This window comes from Halichondria panicea, chromosome 1, assembly GCF_963675165.1.
Source record: "Halichondria panicea chromosome 1, odHalPani1.1, whole genome shotgun sequence".
Classification (NCBI taxonomy): Eukaryota; Metazoa; Porifera; class Demospongiae; order Suberitida; family Halichondriidae; genus Halichondria; species Halichondria panicea.
In genome coordinates, this window is record NC_087377.1 from 2,090,746 (window position 1) to 2,106,953 (window position 16,208).

A 16,208-nucleotide genomic window follows, 5' to 3' on the forward strand; every position below is an offset into this window, starting at 1 on the left:
GATGCATCCTTGAAATGAGACGCAAAAACATCGCTCAGGAAATCACGAATCGGGGAAATGTCAGACTGTTCCGTTCCAGCAAAGTTGTCCACGGCAAAAAAGGAAGATTCAGAATCTGGCGGAGGTGATACAAGAATCTCGGCAAACTTTTGAGTGGTTGCTTTCAGAGCATCGTTGACTTGCTTGATTTTCTCTTTTGGATTCTCCAACTTGTCCACGTGAGTACCGATCAAAGCTGCTACCGGATGAACTTGTTGGAACTTTTGAAATTTCTCGCTCAACTTGGAGGTGGTTTTGTACTTGGCATCTTCTCGAGAGACGTGATGGATACTGGCAACTGCTGAGAGGATTTGAGAGACTGTGGCTTCCACTGTGTGTACAGCTTTGAATGGAGTAATGACTGTGTCGTCACGACTGAAGGGAATATCGTAGGGTTCGTCAAGTTCCTTGCTTAGATCCAAGAACACTAGATACATGGCCGGACCATTACATAGGGCTGGTAGCATTTCTAGGAAGGCAGGTTGTCCTCCAACATCGTTGATGTTTAGCAAGGTGTTGCCGAGACATTTGGCCATTTCAGAGTAGTTTCCGTTCTTTATCAGTTTTTGTAATCTAGCTTTAATGGGTATGAGCCTGTTTTGTTGGTGAGCATTCTCTTGTATTTCAGAGCGTGTTTCTTCTTGAGGCTTTGACTGAGGCTTTTCATAAGAGAGTGGCTTGGGTATGCTTGTGTGCTTTTCGCTTTCAGGGACAGTTTTTGTCTTTTTCTCAGTTGGGGCACTCGGAACTTCATTGACCTTGCTACTGTACATGTAGCCAAAGAGAATCTTTGCTTCCTCTTCTACGTCTTTGGAACAAACCCATTCTGTGGCATCTTTGTTCATGTAGGCGACCACTTGATGGCAATTGGTGAGTAGCGTACTGCGTAGCTTTGCCTTGTCTCCAGCAGAACTAATGTTTTCGATATCTTTCAGTAAACGGCCAAGAGTTGTTGTTTTCCCCACGAATGGTGGCCCGACAAGAAGGAGGCGGAGGTACTGCATGGAGATAGTGTCTTTGTCAGTCATCAGATCATCCAATTTCTTCAGATATCGCTTTTGCTCTCCAATCACTGCATATAAGAAAGAGCAATAATTCTTAAACTGTACACACCTAAACACGTTATGTTATTGATATTGTACAGACATGCACTGAGAATTTACATCACAACTATACACTGGCAATTTGTACTGAAGCCAAATATAATTTATATCCTGTATGCATCACACATTGAAAACCGTGGATTCAATTTCAATGATTATTTTTCTAAGAGTGAGATCTTTCAAATGGTATCAAAAAAGTTTATTAGGCATGGTGGGGAGCCTAATGCACCACCCATCAACCTAATAACTTATTGTGGTTATTTGCGATATCAAATTAGGTATGAATTTAATTATATTAATGCGGTCTACTAATCTACTACAAATAATAAATACTTCATTTCTTTCAAAAACCCAGATCAACTGGTATACTTAAAGTGAAATAACCCCCTTTCATCTTTAGGGGCTTCATGCAGTAACCCACCTACTACTACTCACAGCTCTTACTAATTACTACCCACCTTTGTCGAGGTTTTCCCTCAGGTTGGCTGCAAGTTCCATATGTCCGAGCTCACGAAGGTGGTGAACTACTGTCTCATATGTCCTTTCACCAGTCAAAGAGATTTTGTTGTCTAGGAGCAGCTTTTCTAGAGCATCAGAGTCTTCCTCAGTCAATGGAGTGCCTGCAAACACAACCAGCAATGTTGACAAAGCTGACAATAATTAAAAAAACACCAAATGAATACATACTGACACATTAGTGCATTATTGGCTAGTGTTAACATGATACGTGACTTCAGCTATAACACTTTAAGACAATCAGAATCACAGAAATATTAAAATGAACACTATATACAGGGAAATAGGACATGTGCCCAGTTTAATTAGGTGTTCTTGAATTCTGGGCGGCTTTATATACGTTGTGTTTTCACATACTCAATCATACAATTAAGGTAGTAATTGAATACACATTATAATAATTATAGCCTATAACATTATGGGGGGGGAGGGTAAATTGGTCCACTTTCCTCCCCATGCACTGTATGCCCTGGTATTACTCACTTGACAAGGTTTGGTCATCCGTTGAAAGTTGTGTGGAATCATTTTGAGTATCTGAGGTGTACAAGTAACAAGTCATGTAACACAGTATATAACCGAAAGGTCTTCGTTCTACAGTAATGGGTAGGCACATGATTATTGTTGGGCTATAATAGAGTCTCCTACCAGTTGTTTCTGGTTGTTCATCGCCAGCACTGGGTGTCTGTTGACCAGATAGAGGGTCAGAGGTCACTGGAGGAGGAATGAGACAATTGTCTGACAGTCAGTACATAAAAACCAACTCCAATGACTGACTATAGGCCGTACACTGAAAAAAGGTCAGAATCACTGGAGACATACAATGCTGATAAAAATCTCAACTGCTGTAGGAAAGGCAATGAATAACATTCGTCATTAAGACCGTAATTATTAGACTATTGCTCCTGCGTCCTCTGGGTGAGGATTAAAACATGTTTAGCTGACTCAGCATTAATAAACCTAACATGGTAGGGGAGTAGATGCTCAGTGTATAGCATATTACTAATCACATAGGATATGTAACACCAAGAGTTCATTAGGAAGAGTACGCAACTCCACTTAAAACCATAGTAGGCGGTCCTTCAGGCCTACGTCACAACCACATGCTGTTGTATAAACTGTGAAATCAAATTTCAATGAATAACATATTGATGATTATCACTAATGTTATTCATTTACAACTGAGGTAGGAAAGGCAATGAATAACAGCGTTACTAATTTTATTCATTGCCTTTCCTACTTGTTGCGGTTACAACAGCCAGTATCTGTAACGTAGGAGTGGAGGAATGTTTTTTGCACACACACAGTCTATTGGAGTTGCGTAATGAACTCTTGGTAACACTCAATGACATGGTTACTAGAGATTTATGGCAACGTAATGTTTAGGCAAGTAAACCACTTTAAGCTTGGCTATAGGAACATGTTAGACTAGTGCGTAATTGAATGCCAAATTAATGTTAGAGCAAATGTTACAGGGTGGGGGAAAGTGAACCAGGGGGATATCCCTAACATTATGGGGGGGGGGGGAAATTGATCCACTTTCCTCCCCATGCACTGTATGCCCTAGCCTGGTATTACTCACTTGATGAGGTCTTGTCAACAATTGAATTAGAAAGAAGTTGTTCGGAACCATTTCGAGTATCTGAGTGTGACAGTAACAATTAATAATTATGTCATCTAACACATAAAGTATATACAACTGCAATAGTGATTCAGAACCTCTCCAATCTACGTAACAGTATAGACGCACGCACGCACGCACGCACACACACACACACACACACACACACACACACACACACACACACACACACACACACACACACACACACACACACACACACACACACACACACACACACACACACACACACACACACACACACACACACACACACACACACACACACACACACACACACACACACACACACACACACACACACACACACACACACACACACACACACACACACACACACACACACACACACACACACACACACACACGTGGTCATGCTGTGGTTTGTGCTGATTTCCTAACAGTTTAGTATTAGTTAGACCATGTGTAGCAGGTTTCTTAGCTGGTAGTAAACCTGAGGGAGTGTAGTGACTTGCAGAAGCCACTAATCACTCCAAGGGTTACTATCCAGCTAAGAAGCCGTACTACACATGGTCTATCTCATAGTCTATCTCACTTAGAAAATGCATTGTTGTGGGTACTAGTTAGAGCCCTGCTAGCAGGTCACTAACTCAGATAGTGACCTGCTAGCAGGTTTCTTAGTTGGATAGACACTTCATTAGCAGTGGCCACTTCAAATGAATATGCAATTTTTTTCTAAACAGTGCTAAAGTCATAATGTTGTCAAAACTTTGTATCCTTGACATTTTCTAACCCTAAGCTTCATACATATACAATTGTATACCATTGGATTCCTTGTTAAAAGTGCTTCTTATCTGCATGCTGTAGGCTACAACCAGCTAAAAGTTAACCATGTAAAAGTTCCTGGCATACTTGTCAACCATAAATGAAGCCATAATTGATCACATAACTTCCGGGCAACGCAAATAGACTTTAGTGATGTATTATAGGCCAAGAAGTAGAATGGAATGTGTGTGGGAGTTGTCATTAATGAACTCCTGATTACCATATAGCGGGTAATTTTCGTAGGGTAAAAAATTTTTCAAATCAAGAAACGATGGTTTTCGTGAGTAAAAATTTCGTTTAGTCTCGTTTCCCGCCTGCATTTCTATGTTCCGGTAAGCCATGCCTACGTTGTGGAGGTCAGCTTGCCCACGAAAATAACGAATACATTACCCCACGAAAATTACCCGCTATACGGTATGACGTTTCACATTCCACGCCGGTATTATTAGGGGTCTACAAAACACGTAATTGTACCACAACCATTTGTCCTACAAAAACAACGAAGGTATCTATGAAACCGGCATGGCTTGCTCTATTGGTGTACCAAATTTAAGCTTCATACACCACTGTTTGTGGAAATTAGGTATGGGATTTCTAGTGACACATACCTGGTTCAGGAGTGGAGGGTTGATGAGATTTGAGATAATTAATAACTTCAGTGCACCTACACAGTACTGCCATGTCAGCAACTTCAACTTCAGTGTGCCTACACTCTACTGCATCGTCAAGAAGAGTCTTGCCATTAACATCAGTCACATCTGGACAGGTAAGGGACAGAGATCTTGTAGTAGTACTGACGGCATTGACCATTACCATGCATGCACAATCAGCACAATCAGATACTTATCGAGTACAGGATGCCTATTATAATATTAGTATCGTGTATGTATTGTATTACAGTTACCATAATTATAATTATGACTACATGATGATACATACAGGTACACTGATTAATTCACGGGTTGTTTACATTTCCAATCAGAGGATCTAATGAAACGGTACCCACTACAAAAATGACTCACCAACATCAACCTTGAGTACCTCCACAAGGTATTTTACAACTTGTATATGTCCATTCATACAAGCCCAGTGTAGTGGTTTTTGGTTCCCCTTGTCCCTCACATCTGTATGTGGTAATTATCCTCATAGAAGTGATGACATGCACACACAATGACTACATAACTAAAATGTATTATTGGTTTGTATAGTATTCAAAATGAAGTTAATTATGATAATAAATACATCATGCAGTATTATAAGCTTCTCCGTGCTGGTCAGTAATTATCCCAGCTGGGTGAGATAATTATGTTATTAGTGTGCGTGTACACAGTATCAAGGATTGTGGGAAATTAGAAATTACTGGAAAAAACATGTCTTATAATTATTATTACAATCTACATGTACATCAACACATGCATGTTTTGTAATCTAGGAAATTAAACAGTCTATAAAAACATTCTTGTTGGGCTCAATCCTTTAGCTATGAACACTACGCGACTGACACACACTTACCAATACGACATTTCATCTCTTGTGATAAATACACCACAGTCTCCATATGTCCTACCGCACACGCCCAGTGAAATGCAGTGATGCCCCATCGTCCATCACCTTTCTCTATATCAGCTCCACCACTAACGAGTGCTCTAGTGATCTCCAGGTAGCCCCCCCAGCATGCTTGGTGTACTGGAGGGCGTCTACGCTTATCATTCCACTCCTCACTCCAGTAGAGCCGATGATTGGGGTTGGCCCCCTGTCCCAAAACGGACCTCACTTTGCTGACATCATCATTGTATACAGCCTCCCACAGATCCCTGGCCAGCTGCTCCTGAACACTGCATGTACAATAGTGTGTGCATGTGTGTGTGGGTATAGGTACATTTTGTAGGTAGGTGTGCGTGTGTGACATGAAATTCAACAAATTGCTTACGTGGGTGTATCTGGTTCAGTTTCCAGTCTCCTGTGTGATGTGTGTAGGTGTGTGTGTGTGTATGGTATGTGTGCATGTGTGTGTGTGGGTGGGTGTGTGTGTGGGACATGCAATTCAACAAATTGCTTACCTGGGTGTATCTGGCACAGTGTCCAGCCTCCTGTGTGCATGTGTGTGTGTGTGGGTGTGGGTGTGTCCATGTGTGTGTGTGTGTGTGTGTATGTGTGGGTGTATACAATGTACATTAATAAGCTCTTGTGAGCATTTATAAGCTCCACACTATATGGTGTCATTAAGGATTTAGTATAGAGGGGGAAATAAGGCGTGCTTTTGAAAAGTAACCAGAACATTTTTCTGAAAAAGGTCAACTGTTATTTCAATTATAATGAAATAACCCATTTTTGGTTGCCTGAATTGCAATTTTGCAATTCAGGCAACCAAAAATGGGTTATTTCAACCCATTTGTTTTTACAGTGTATACCCTGTTTTAGTATGTAACACTGCCAGCTATGGTCACTCAGTCATACAACTATAGTACATGAATTTTAGGTGAGGGGGGGATTGGAGCCAGAGGGAGGATATCCCTGTATGACACCCTGACAATGATTAGCTATAATATTTTTATAGCCTATTAAAACTGTACTTTGCTCACGTTCTCCTCTCTGCTGGGGTCTTGAAACCGAGTTTCTTGCGAATCCACGGCACTAACCTGATGTGTGTGTGTTAGGGGGTCGAGTTTGTGTACGGACAATTATAATAATTATTACAATCAAAGTACTTCTTGATGCATGGTGGTATATGCAAGTTACTAGCTAGAGTAACACAACATGCAGAGCTTCCATTGATGAGCTCCAATTCTGATGAGGTGATTCCACCTCTGACTAATGGAATGATCCTCCCTCCATGCAATCACAAGGTGGCACTCTAGTCTACATGTGTTCACTCACCCTGAGTCTTGTCCAGTAGCCATTATATTGAAGCTTTGGACACACACTTGAGCTTTCTTTGTAAGTCTCAGTTCTGTCACTTTTTCAGTAAACAAAGTAAAGTGCCACACGCTCTTTTTGCGTTTTGAATCTAAAATTGGTCTAGCTAGCTAGGCATTTTGATATTCATAGAATTTTAATTGAAAACACACCCCTAACTTCCTCAATAAGCGGAAGTGCATAATTTTTACTGATTAATTTTAGTCATAATTATTTTCATGACCAAAAATCATACAAATTTATCCTTTCTTTTCTTTTAGTGCCTTTAATTTTGTGATATTAACTGTTTGTAAAGCTGTCAATTTCCAAGGGCGAGGGCCTGAGAAACTACAAATACACACAGTCAATAGTCCAGTCATGTGATCCTACTACACACACACAAAACAACACTTATAGATCTACTACACACACGGAAAAATAAATATTAAAAATTTAGCTAAAAGGAACTGCTCAAAATTTATCTACAGTTGTCACTGTCGTCGTAACCTTTGAACCCTCTCCAAGGGGGGTGCTCTAAACAAGTTTCGTTTTGCATTGTCAGCAGTATTATGAGTGGGCGGGGTAGAGGAACGTCCATCAAATGAAGTGCTACCGTAGGAAATGGACTGCCAGTCTGTGTGTGTGTGTGGGTAGTGTGTGTGTGTGTGTGTGTGTGTGTGTGTGTGTGTGTGTGTGTGTGTGTGTGTGTGTGTGTGTGCATGTACCTATGAAGTTGTGCAGGTCTTGTGTGTAGGGAGAGTCTTCAGGAATGCTGTACTGAGCACTGACTATGGCTAGAGGGTTGTCACCAAATGGAGTATCCATATGAAGCATAGCTTGAACAGTAGTACGCCCAGTGCCTATGTGTGGGCGGGTGTGTGTTGTGTGAGGGTGTGATGATATGGGTATTCAGTGTTAGATTCGTCTCATTGAGAGCTTTCAAATGACTACCACTTAACATGGTTCAGTAAACGTGATTCAAGGAAATTCTCCACTCATCCCCACATTCCACAGTCTTACACAGACAGACCACATTCACAAAATGCAAACCTTATTACAAAAAACATAAGTCAACCACTAGCTACAGTGTACACAGTGGGACCACCCATAAAGAGGAATTTCGCCCCTTTCAGCCTTGTTTCTCAGTAAACATAATCATTGCTCAGATCCTCCCCCTTTTCAGAGAGGTGTCACATTCCACCCCTTTCACAGTAAACAAAGCAATTTCACTAGCTACAGTGTACACAGTGGGACCACACATAAAGAGGAAATTTCGCCCCTTTAGCCTTGTTTCTCAGTAAACATAATCATTGCTCAGATCCTCCCCATTTTCAGAGAGGTGTCACATTCCACCCCTTTCACAGTACACAAAGCAATTTGGTTGAATGTCATTGAAAGGTCATAATTAGTGAAAGGTCACCTCCAATAGTACTGCCACATGTCCATCCATACATGCATGGATAAATAATTACACCATACTGTAGTTTAAAATACAATGACAAATGAAACCTCTCAGCCCATGCCAACTCAGCTAGCATATGGTTGCTCAATATTGACCTCCCTCCACCAAAGGTCTAATACATTGCTACAAGTCATCAACCATCTTTACCTGCACTTCCAGAGTTGAGCCAGCCTCCAGCTAATCAGTGTATGCATGGACTAACACACTAGAGCAATATCAGCAATCCCATCAAACTGCAGTCTGAAGGTGTACTCCATGCAGTGTATAGTTGCCCTCATGCAGGGGTAGGCTGTAGAGTGGTCCCAGCTGGCAGTCCATCCACCAATATCACATTGATACTGCCCTTGTCATGAGTACACCAGTACAGCCTCTGGACCATAGATGAGAGGAGGGAAGTTAGCTGTATAGGTAAAGTTGACATGCAGTTAGCAATTGCAATAAGTTATACCCAAGTGGACTAAGTGGTGGTTTTAGAGGGCAGTACCTTGACCTTGTATAAGCCCTTATACCTGCACATACTCTTTCCTCAGATCAGGACATGAATTCTTGTGTACCATTGGGTACATTGCTAAACCTCACATGAACAATCTCCTACAACTGAGATAAGCTAATTGCAAACCACATTAGTTATTATACACGTACTTGTATTATAGCCGACAATAACACACATAATTATACGTATCTTCACAGCCCAACACTGCGTATACACTCTACGTATATGGAACACATAACGAACATGCAAGCCTCTTATCAAACTTTATATTTCTCACAAGTTATGATGCAGGATGATGCTGCCCACCCGGGGTACCTGTGTAGGGCTGAGGAATTGATGGACACAATAAAGACAATAGACTACCATCATGCACGCAGGTACACTACCACCCACTCCACTCATCACACACCACCCACTACATTAGTAATGTATGAGTACACAATGGGGGACCATACATTACAACAAAGGGAGCTAGAGAGCTAGTCCATAGATAAAGTATCTGGGTCCACTCAATAAGACCTGACACTACTCACCCTAGCATTGTCCAGCTCCCTCTGCAGACTAGCCACCATATCCACCAACATTAATCAGGACTGCAATGCATGATCCTCCATCGTTCGCGCTCTAGCCTCGAGACCAGCCGTTTGTTATAAGGAAAGGTTGATCTCGAGGCTACTCGTGCTCACGCCTGCCTTCTCTGATCGAGGCTAAGAAGCTGCAACTGAAGTGATCCCGTACCCAACAACAATGGTAAAGGGTCACTAAACTAGAAAGCTGAAATGAAATTTTGCCAAAAAAGTATAAAAATAGAAGGTGATGGTATATATACATGTATACACACACACACAGGACACAGAGCATTATAATAGTCAGTACTTATAGTCAACACAGAGTTAGTTCTTTACTTGACATTCTTGCATGCTTCTTCACTTGACATCAGTTCTTTATTCGTGCCTTTCAAGTAGCTCCAGTATCTGTATGAAAGCATGAGCACAGCACAATAAACTAGAGCCTTATAAGCAAAACATTGCAATAAAACACTGTGTGCAATGAAAATAGGGATCAGATTTATGAATATTCCAGTAATAATCTGTTTAAAAACATGAGTGCATGATTTAGGAGCCCTCAGGGCTAGTAGAACCATCAAGTACTTAGAATGCTGTATACTATTATTGCATGGCACAACTGTATGACGAGCAAGCTCACAAAGTTAATAAGGTAACTCACATGTATCCTTGACACAGGCCTTGTGAATGCTGTGAACTGCCTCTCCGTCCTCAATCTCTGAGGCAATTTCCACTAATCGACCGTAAGTAGCTGTTGAATTCAATGGATTGAATTGGAGAATATTTTTACTCTTCCACTTCTTTAGAGCAGCGAGGAATTTCCCTGGAATACCAACAAATGTGTGATCGATAGCACCAATCTCAGCATCACTGAGGCCCAGCCTGTGCTTGTATCTGTCATAGCCAGCAATCTCGGTAGACAACTGGAGAAGAGCATCATCCCAGCACTCACTACTCAACCGAGGGGCAGTCGCTGTCACTATCGTCTTATGTGGTTGAACTGTACAGATCAAAATACATTACATTATTTCCAATGACATGCAACGGCACGTAGTGGCAATACTCTGAAATGTACACCAAATACTTTATCACTGTCACATGAGACCCCATACACAATACAACTGTCAAGGCTATAATTGAACATTGCTTCAATTTAGATTGCTATACTTGTACAATAATGATGTCATGAATAATTATAGTGATCACATTAATTCCCAAGTTGTTCCCTTAATTAGCTTATTACCAATGCATATGATTTAATTAGATCTCACTTTTCATTGGCTAACTAGAGCTATGTGTACAGAGGACTTCTGCCAACCAACCTGAAATCCTCTGTACATGTATATGTAGAGAAGTACATTTGTATCCTCAAGCAAACTATAGTTTGGGCAGAATATTGGCAGTACATGGAATGCTGTGGTGAACCCATACAAATGTTATTATTGCTTTCACTTCATTTGAAATGCAAACCTTAATTATTAAAGTCACCACTAGCTATTTGCATTGTCCTAATACAAATCTATTTTGTAGCTCTTTATCAAAATATGTGTTTAAATTAGCGATAAGTCAACCACTAGCTACAGTGCACACAGTGGGACCACACTATAGGCTCTGTACACTAGCTACAGTGTACACAGTGGGACCACACTATAGGCTCTGTACACTAGCTACAGTGCACACAGTGAGACCACACTATAGGCTCTGTACACTAGTCTACAGTGCACACAGTGGGACCACACTATAGGCTCTGTACACCAGCTACAGTGCACACAGTGGGACCACACTATAGGCTCTGTACACCAGCTACAGTGCACACAGTGGGACCACACCATAGGCTCCGTACACTAGCTACAGTGCACACAGTGGGACCACACTATAGGCTCCGTACACTAGCTACAGTGCACACAGTGGGACCACACTATAGGCTCCGTACACTAGCTACAGTGCACACAGTGGGACCACACTATAGGCTCCGTACACCAGCTACAGTGCACACAGTGGGACCACACTATAGGCTCCGTACACCAGCTACAGTGCACACAGTGGGACCACACTATAGGCTCCGTACACTAGCTACAGTGCACACAGTGGGACCACACTATAGGTTCTGTACACTATAGCTACAGTGCACACAGTGGGACCACACTATAGGCTCTGTACACTAGCTACAGTGCACACAGTGGGACCACACTATAGGCTCCGTACACTAGCTACAGTGCACACAGTGGGACCACACTATAGGCTCTGTACACTAGCTACAGTGCACACAGTGGGACCACACTATAGGCTCTGTACACTAGCTACAGTGCACACAGTGGGACCACACTATAGGCTCTGTACACTAGTCTACAGTGCACACAGTGGGACCACACTATAGGCTCTGTACACCAGCTACAGTGCACACAGTGGGACCACACTATAGGATCCGTACACCAGCTACAGTGCACACAGTGGGACCACACTATAGGCTCCGTACACCAGCTACAGTGCACACAGTGGGACAACACCATAGGCTCCGTACACTAGCTACAGTGCACACAGTGGGACCACACTATAGGCTCCGTACACTAGCTACAGTGCACACAGTGGGACCACACTATAGGCTCCGTACACCAGCTACAGTGCACACAGTGGGACCACACTATAGGCTCCGTACACCAGCTACAGTGCACACAGTGGGACCACACTATAGGCTCCGTACACTAGCTACAGGGTACACAGTGGGACCACACTATAGGCTCTGTACACCAGCTACAGTGCACACAGTGGGACCACACTATAGGCTCCGTACACCAGCTACAGTGCACACAGTGGGACCACACTATAGGCTCCGTACACCAGCTACAGTGCACACAGTGGGACCACACTATAGGCTCCGTACACCAGCTACAGTGCACACAGTGGGACCACACTATAGGCTGCTCTGTACACTAGCTACAGTGCACACAGTGGGACCACACTATAGGCTCTGTACACTAGTCTACAGTGCACACAGTGGGACCACACTATAGGCTCTGTACACCAGCTACAGTGCACACAGTGGGACCACACTATAGGCTCCGTACACCAGCTACAGTGCACACAGTGGGACCACACTATAGGCTCCGTACACCAGCTACAGTGCACACAGTGGGACCACACTATAGGCTCCGTACACCAGCTACAGTGCACACAGTGGGACCACACTATAGGCTGCTCTGTACACTAGCTACAGTGCACACAGTGGGACCACACTATAGGCTCTGTACACTAGTCTACAGTGCACACAGTGGGACCACACTATAGGCTCTGTACACCAGCTACAGTGCACACAGTGGGACCACACTATAGGCTCCGTACACCAGCTACAGTGCACACAGTGGGACCACACTATAGGCTCCGTACACTAGCTACAGTGCACACAGTGGGACCACACTATAGGCTCTGTACACTATAGCTACAGTGCACACAGTGGGACCACACTATAGGCTGCTCTGTACACTAGCTACAGTGCACACAGTGGGACCACACTATAGGTTCTGTACACTATAGCTACAGTGCACACAGTGGGACCACACTATAGGCTGCTCTGTACACTAGCTACAGTGCACACAGTGGGACCACACTATAGGCTCTGTACACTAGTCTACAGTGCACACAGTGGGACCACACTATAGGCTCTGTACACCAGCTACAGTGCACACAGTGGGACCACACTATAGGCTCCGTACACCAGCTACAGTGCACACAGTGGGACCACACTATAGGCTCCGTACACCAGCTACAGTGCACACAGTGGGACCACACTATAGGCTCCGTACACCAGCTACAGTGCACACAGTGGGACCACACTATAGGCTCCGTACACTAGCTACAGTGCACACAGTGGGACCACACTATAGGCTCTGTACACTAGCTACAGTGCACACAGTGGGACCACACTATAAGCTCTGTACACTAGCTACAGGGTACACAGTGGGACCACACTACTATAGGCTCTGTACACTAGCTACAGTGCACACAGTGGGACCACACTATATAGGCTCTGTACACTAGCTACAGTGCACACAGTGGGACCACACTATAGGCTCTGTACACTAGCTACAGTGCACACAGTGGGACCACACTATAGGCTCTGTATGTACTAGCTACAGTGTACACAGTGGGACCACACTATAGGCTCTATACACCAGCTACAGTGCACACAGTGGGACCACACTATAGGCTCTGTACACCAGCTACAGTGCACACAGTGGGACCACACTATAGGCTCTATACACCAGCTACAGTGCACACAGTGCGACCACACTATAGGCTCTGTACACTAGTCTACACACTGCATGTCAATTAGAGTAGCATTTCTGCAAACAAAGTGAAAATGGTGTTTAGTGGAACAGCTGTCTACCCCTGGGCCCATACACGCAGACATTCTACTTTTCAAAGGACTATAGAATATTTGCATATACACTAAATTGGAATTCCATGTAGTGGGACAAGACAACAGTCTGGCTAGGCTACCGATCAAAATTATCTCCGTAAAAATACAATTATTGGGGTCACAGATGTCACAGCTGAGTGGAGAGTGGAGTGGGAGGGCTAGCTGGATGAATGTGAGGGATGATGGGATCATTGTGACAGGGCAATGGACCGCTACTAAACCCTAGTTATCAGTCAACAGCTGGAGCTTTATTTCCTACAATGCATAGCGGGAAATTTTTGCGGGTGCAATTTGGCTCCAGAGCCCTCAGCAGAAAGTTACGTGGGTTCTAATATTCGCGGTTCAATGCCAGGAAACCACACCCACCAATAGCATTGCATGTGAAATACCGGTGCATGGGAGTTTATCCCAGTTTTAAATGCTCTGCCCTCGAAAAACGACAAAAATTTCCCGCTATACGGTACTTGTTATCAATACCCCATTTTTAATAATACATGTGCAATGTATGCTAGCTGTGACAAGGCAATGGACCGCTACTAAACCCCAGTGATCAGTCAACAGCTGGAGCTTAATTAATAATAATTATTATAATGAAGTTGATTGTTTCCCAGATGCTTGTTATCAATAATTATCCCGTCTTTGCTATATACAAAAGTACAGCTAGCACACATGTACATGTACATGTAGGTCCTAGGTGTGTTTTTTTACGTCAAAATCAGTACAGCTTAATTGCTTTTTTAGTATTTATTTGTATGCTAGCTGTACGTTTGGATCGACGTCAAATGATATTTCGGTCTCCCTTATTCCATTAAATAATGTGTGAAAAATTGATTAACTATTATAGTGTGGGAAGTAGGGAGGAGGCACAGTGTACTATAATAATGCTTTTCTAACTCCCTAAAAATTCTATTCACAAATTTTGAGACAGTTTGCTCAATATAATCTCAAAAGCTCAATGCTATGTCAACAGTTTATAACAAGAGAGCACAGTTAGCATACAAACAGCGTCAAATACAACAAATACAAGTTTTGCTGTTTTGGATGCTTCCATTAGAGGGAGTGTTAGCAAACGTGCTGTACAAAGTTCATTCTAATCTTCACTGTCAGCTTTGAATCTGAGGCCTCAATTCACTTATTAGTTCTACTGCACGCTATAGCTGTACCTTAATTTGTAATTATTTCCCCCCACACACACACAGCACACCCACACCCACACACACACACACATACACACACCCCACACACACACACCCCACACAGCCTGTACCTTTGGGTCAACGTTAATAATCTTTCTGTCTCGTTTATTCTTAAACAGCAGACCTGAGGCATTGTCTGCAATCACCTGTGTGTGCGTGTGTGGGGTGTGTGTGTGTGCGTGTTATATCAAACAAATACAAACAAAGTGTCCGTGTACAATAATCATGTCAACTAATTATGTACGACGAGACCAAAGGGAGCAACTGTATAATTGAGTAGTGCTATGGCGCCCTACAGACTAGGAGGGCACTCACTAACTGTAGTGTTCCAAACACACGTTATAGGCTATCAAACTTCGCTGTGAAAATAAATTATGTTCTGAAAAAACACACACTTTAATTATTATAGCCCCACGCTTTCTTTTATAATTTGTGCTCGTTGATCTAAGTTATAGTTAGAACATGGGCATGAGGTATCTATGTGTTATAGTGTCCCAAAGCTCGAGGGCTTCTATTTAAACCTATTGGCTACTAGAAATGCACTAGCTTAGCAACAGTCAACCTATATAAACAGCCAACCTAGCAACTGCATCATTATTCTTTTGAAAACTAATATCTAAAGTTGACATCTCTGTGTCTCTACTAAATCTGTGGTCTCTATTCAAGTCAACCCTGTTCCTCCACCTCAGTTTGATGGACAAAATTATAGTCCTAGCTCCACCCACAAAACGAAAACATCCAGCTCCTCCCCCAGTTTTGCAGCAAACAAGCCCAGCACACTTCCCAAGAAACGAGCGGCTCGTACTACTCTCACAAAGCGAAAGGAAGACACCTATAAGCTATAATTTGCAGCAAACAAGCCCAGCAAACGAGCGGCTCCTACTCTTGAACAAAGCGAAAGGAACTTTAGGAGAAGAAGCCAAACCTAGAATCTCAGCACTTCCATACATCCAGCTCCTCCCCCATGCAGCCTTGCAGCAAAAAAGCACAGCACACTGCCCAAAAAACGAGCGTCTCCTACTGCTTTCGAACAAAGCCAAAAAAAGAAACTAGAGCTTCTCTCTTTCATTCTAGTTCTGTTATTATAATTACTAGA

General features: G+C 42.9%; 2 protein-coding genes across 6 annotated transcripts in view; both read right to left on the reverse strand.

Moving 5' to 3' along the window:
- Positions 1-7,138, reverse strand: part of LOC135352263 (uncharacterized) — a 49,913-nt gene extending 42,775 nt beyond the window's left edge. The window contains exon 1 of the mRNA XM_064551453.1: positions 6,961-7,138. Coding sequence (XP_064407523.1) covers positions 6,961-6,983 — 23 coding nt within the window. The 5' untranslated portion in view covers positions 6,984-7,138. The remainder of the gene's footprint in view (positions 1-6,960) is intronic.
- LOC135352042 (uncharacterized) overlaps positions 1-16,208 on the reverse strand; it is a 45,979-nt gene that overhangs the window by 9,604 nt on the left and 20,167 nt on the right. The gene's annotated exons all lie outside the window — the stretch shown is intronic.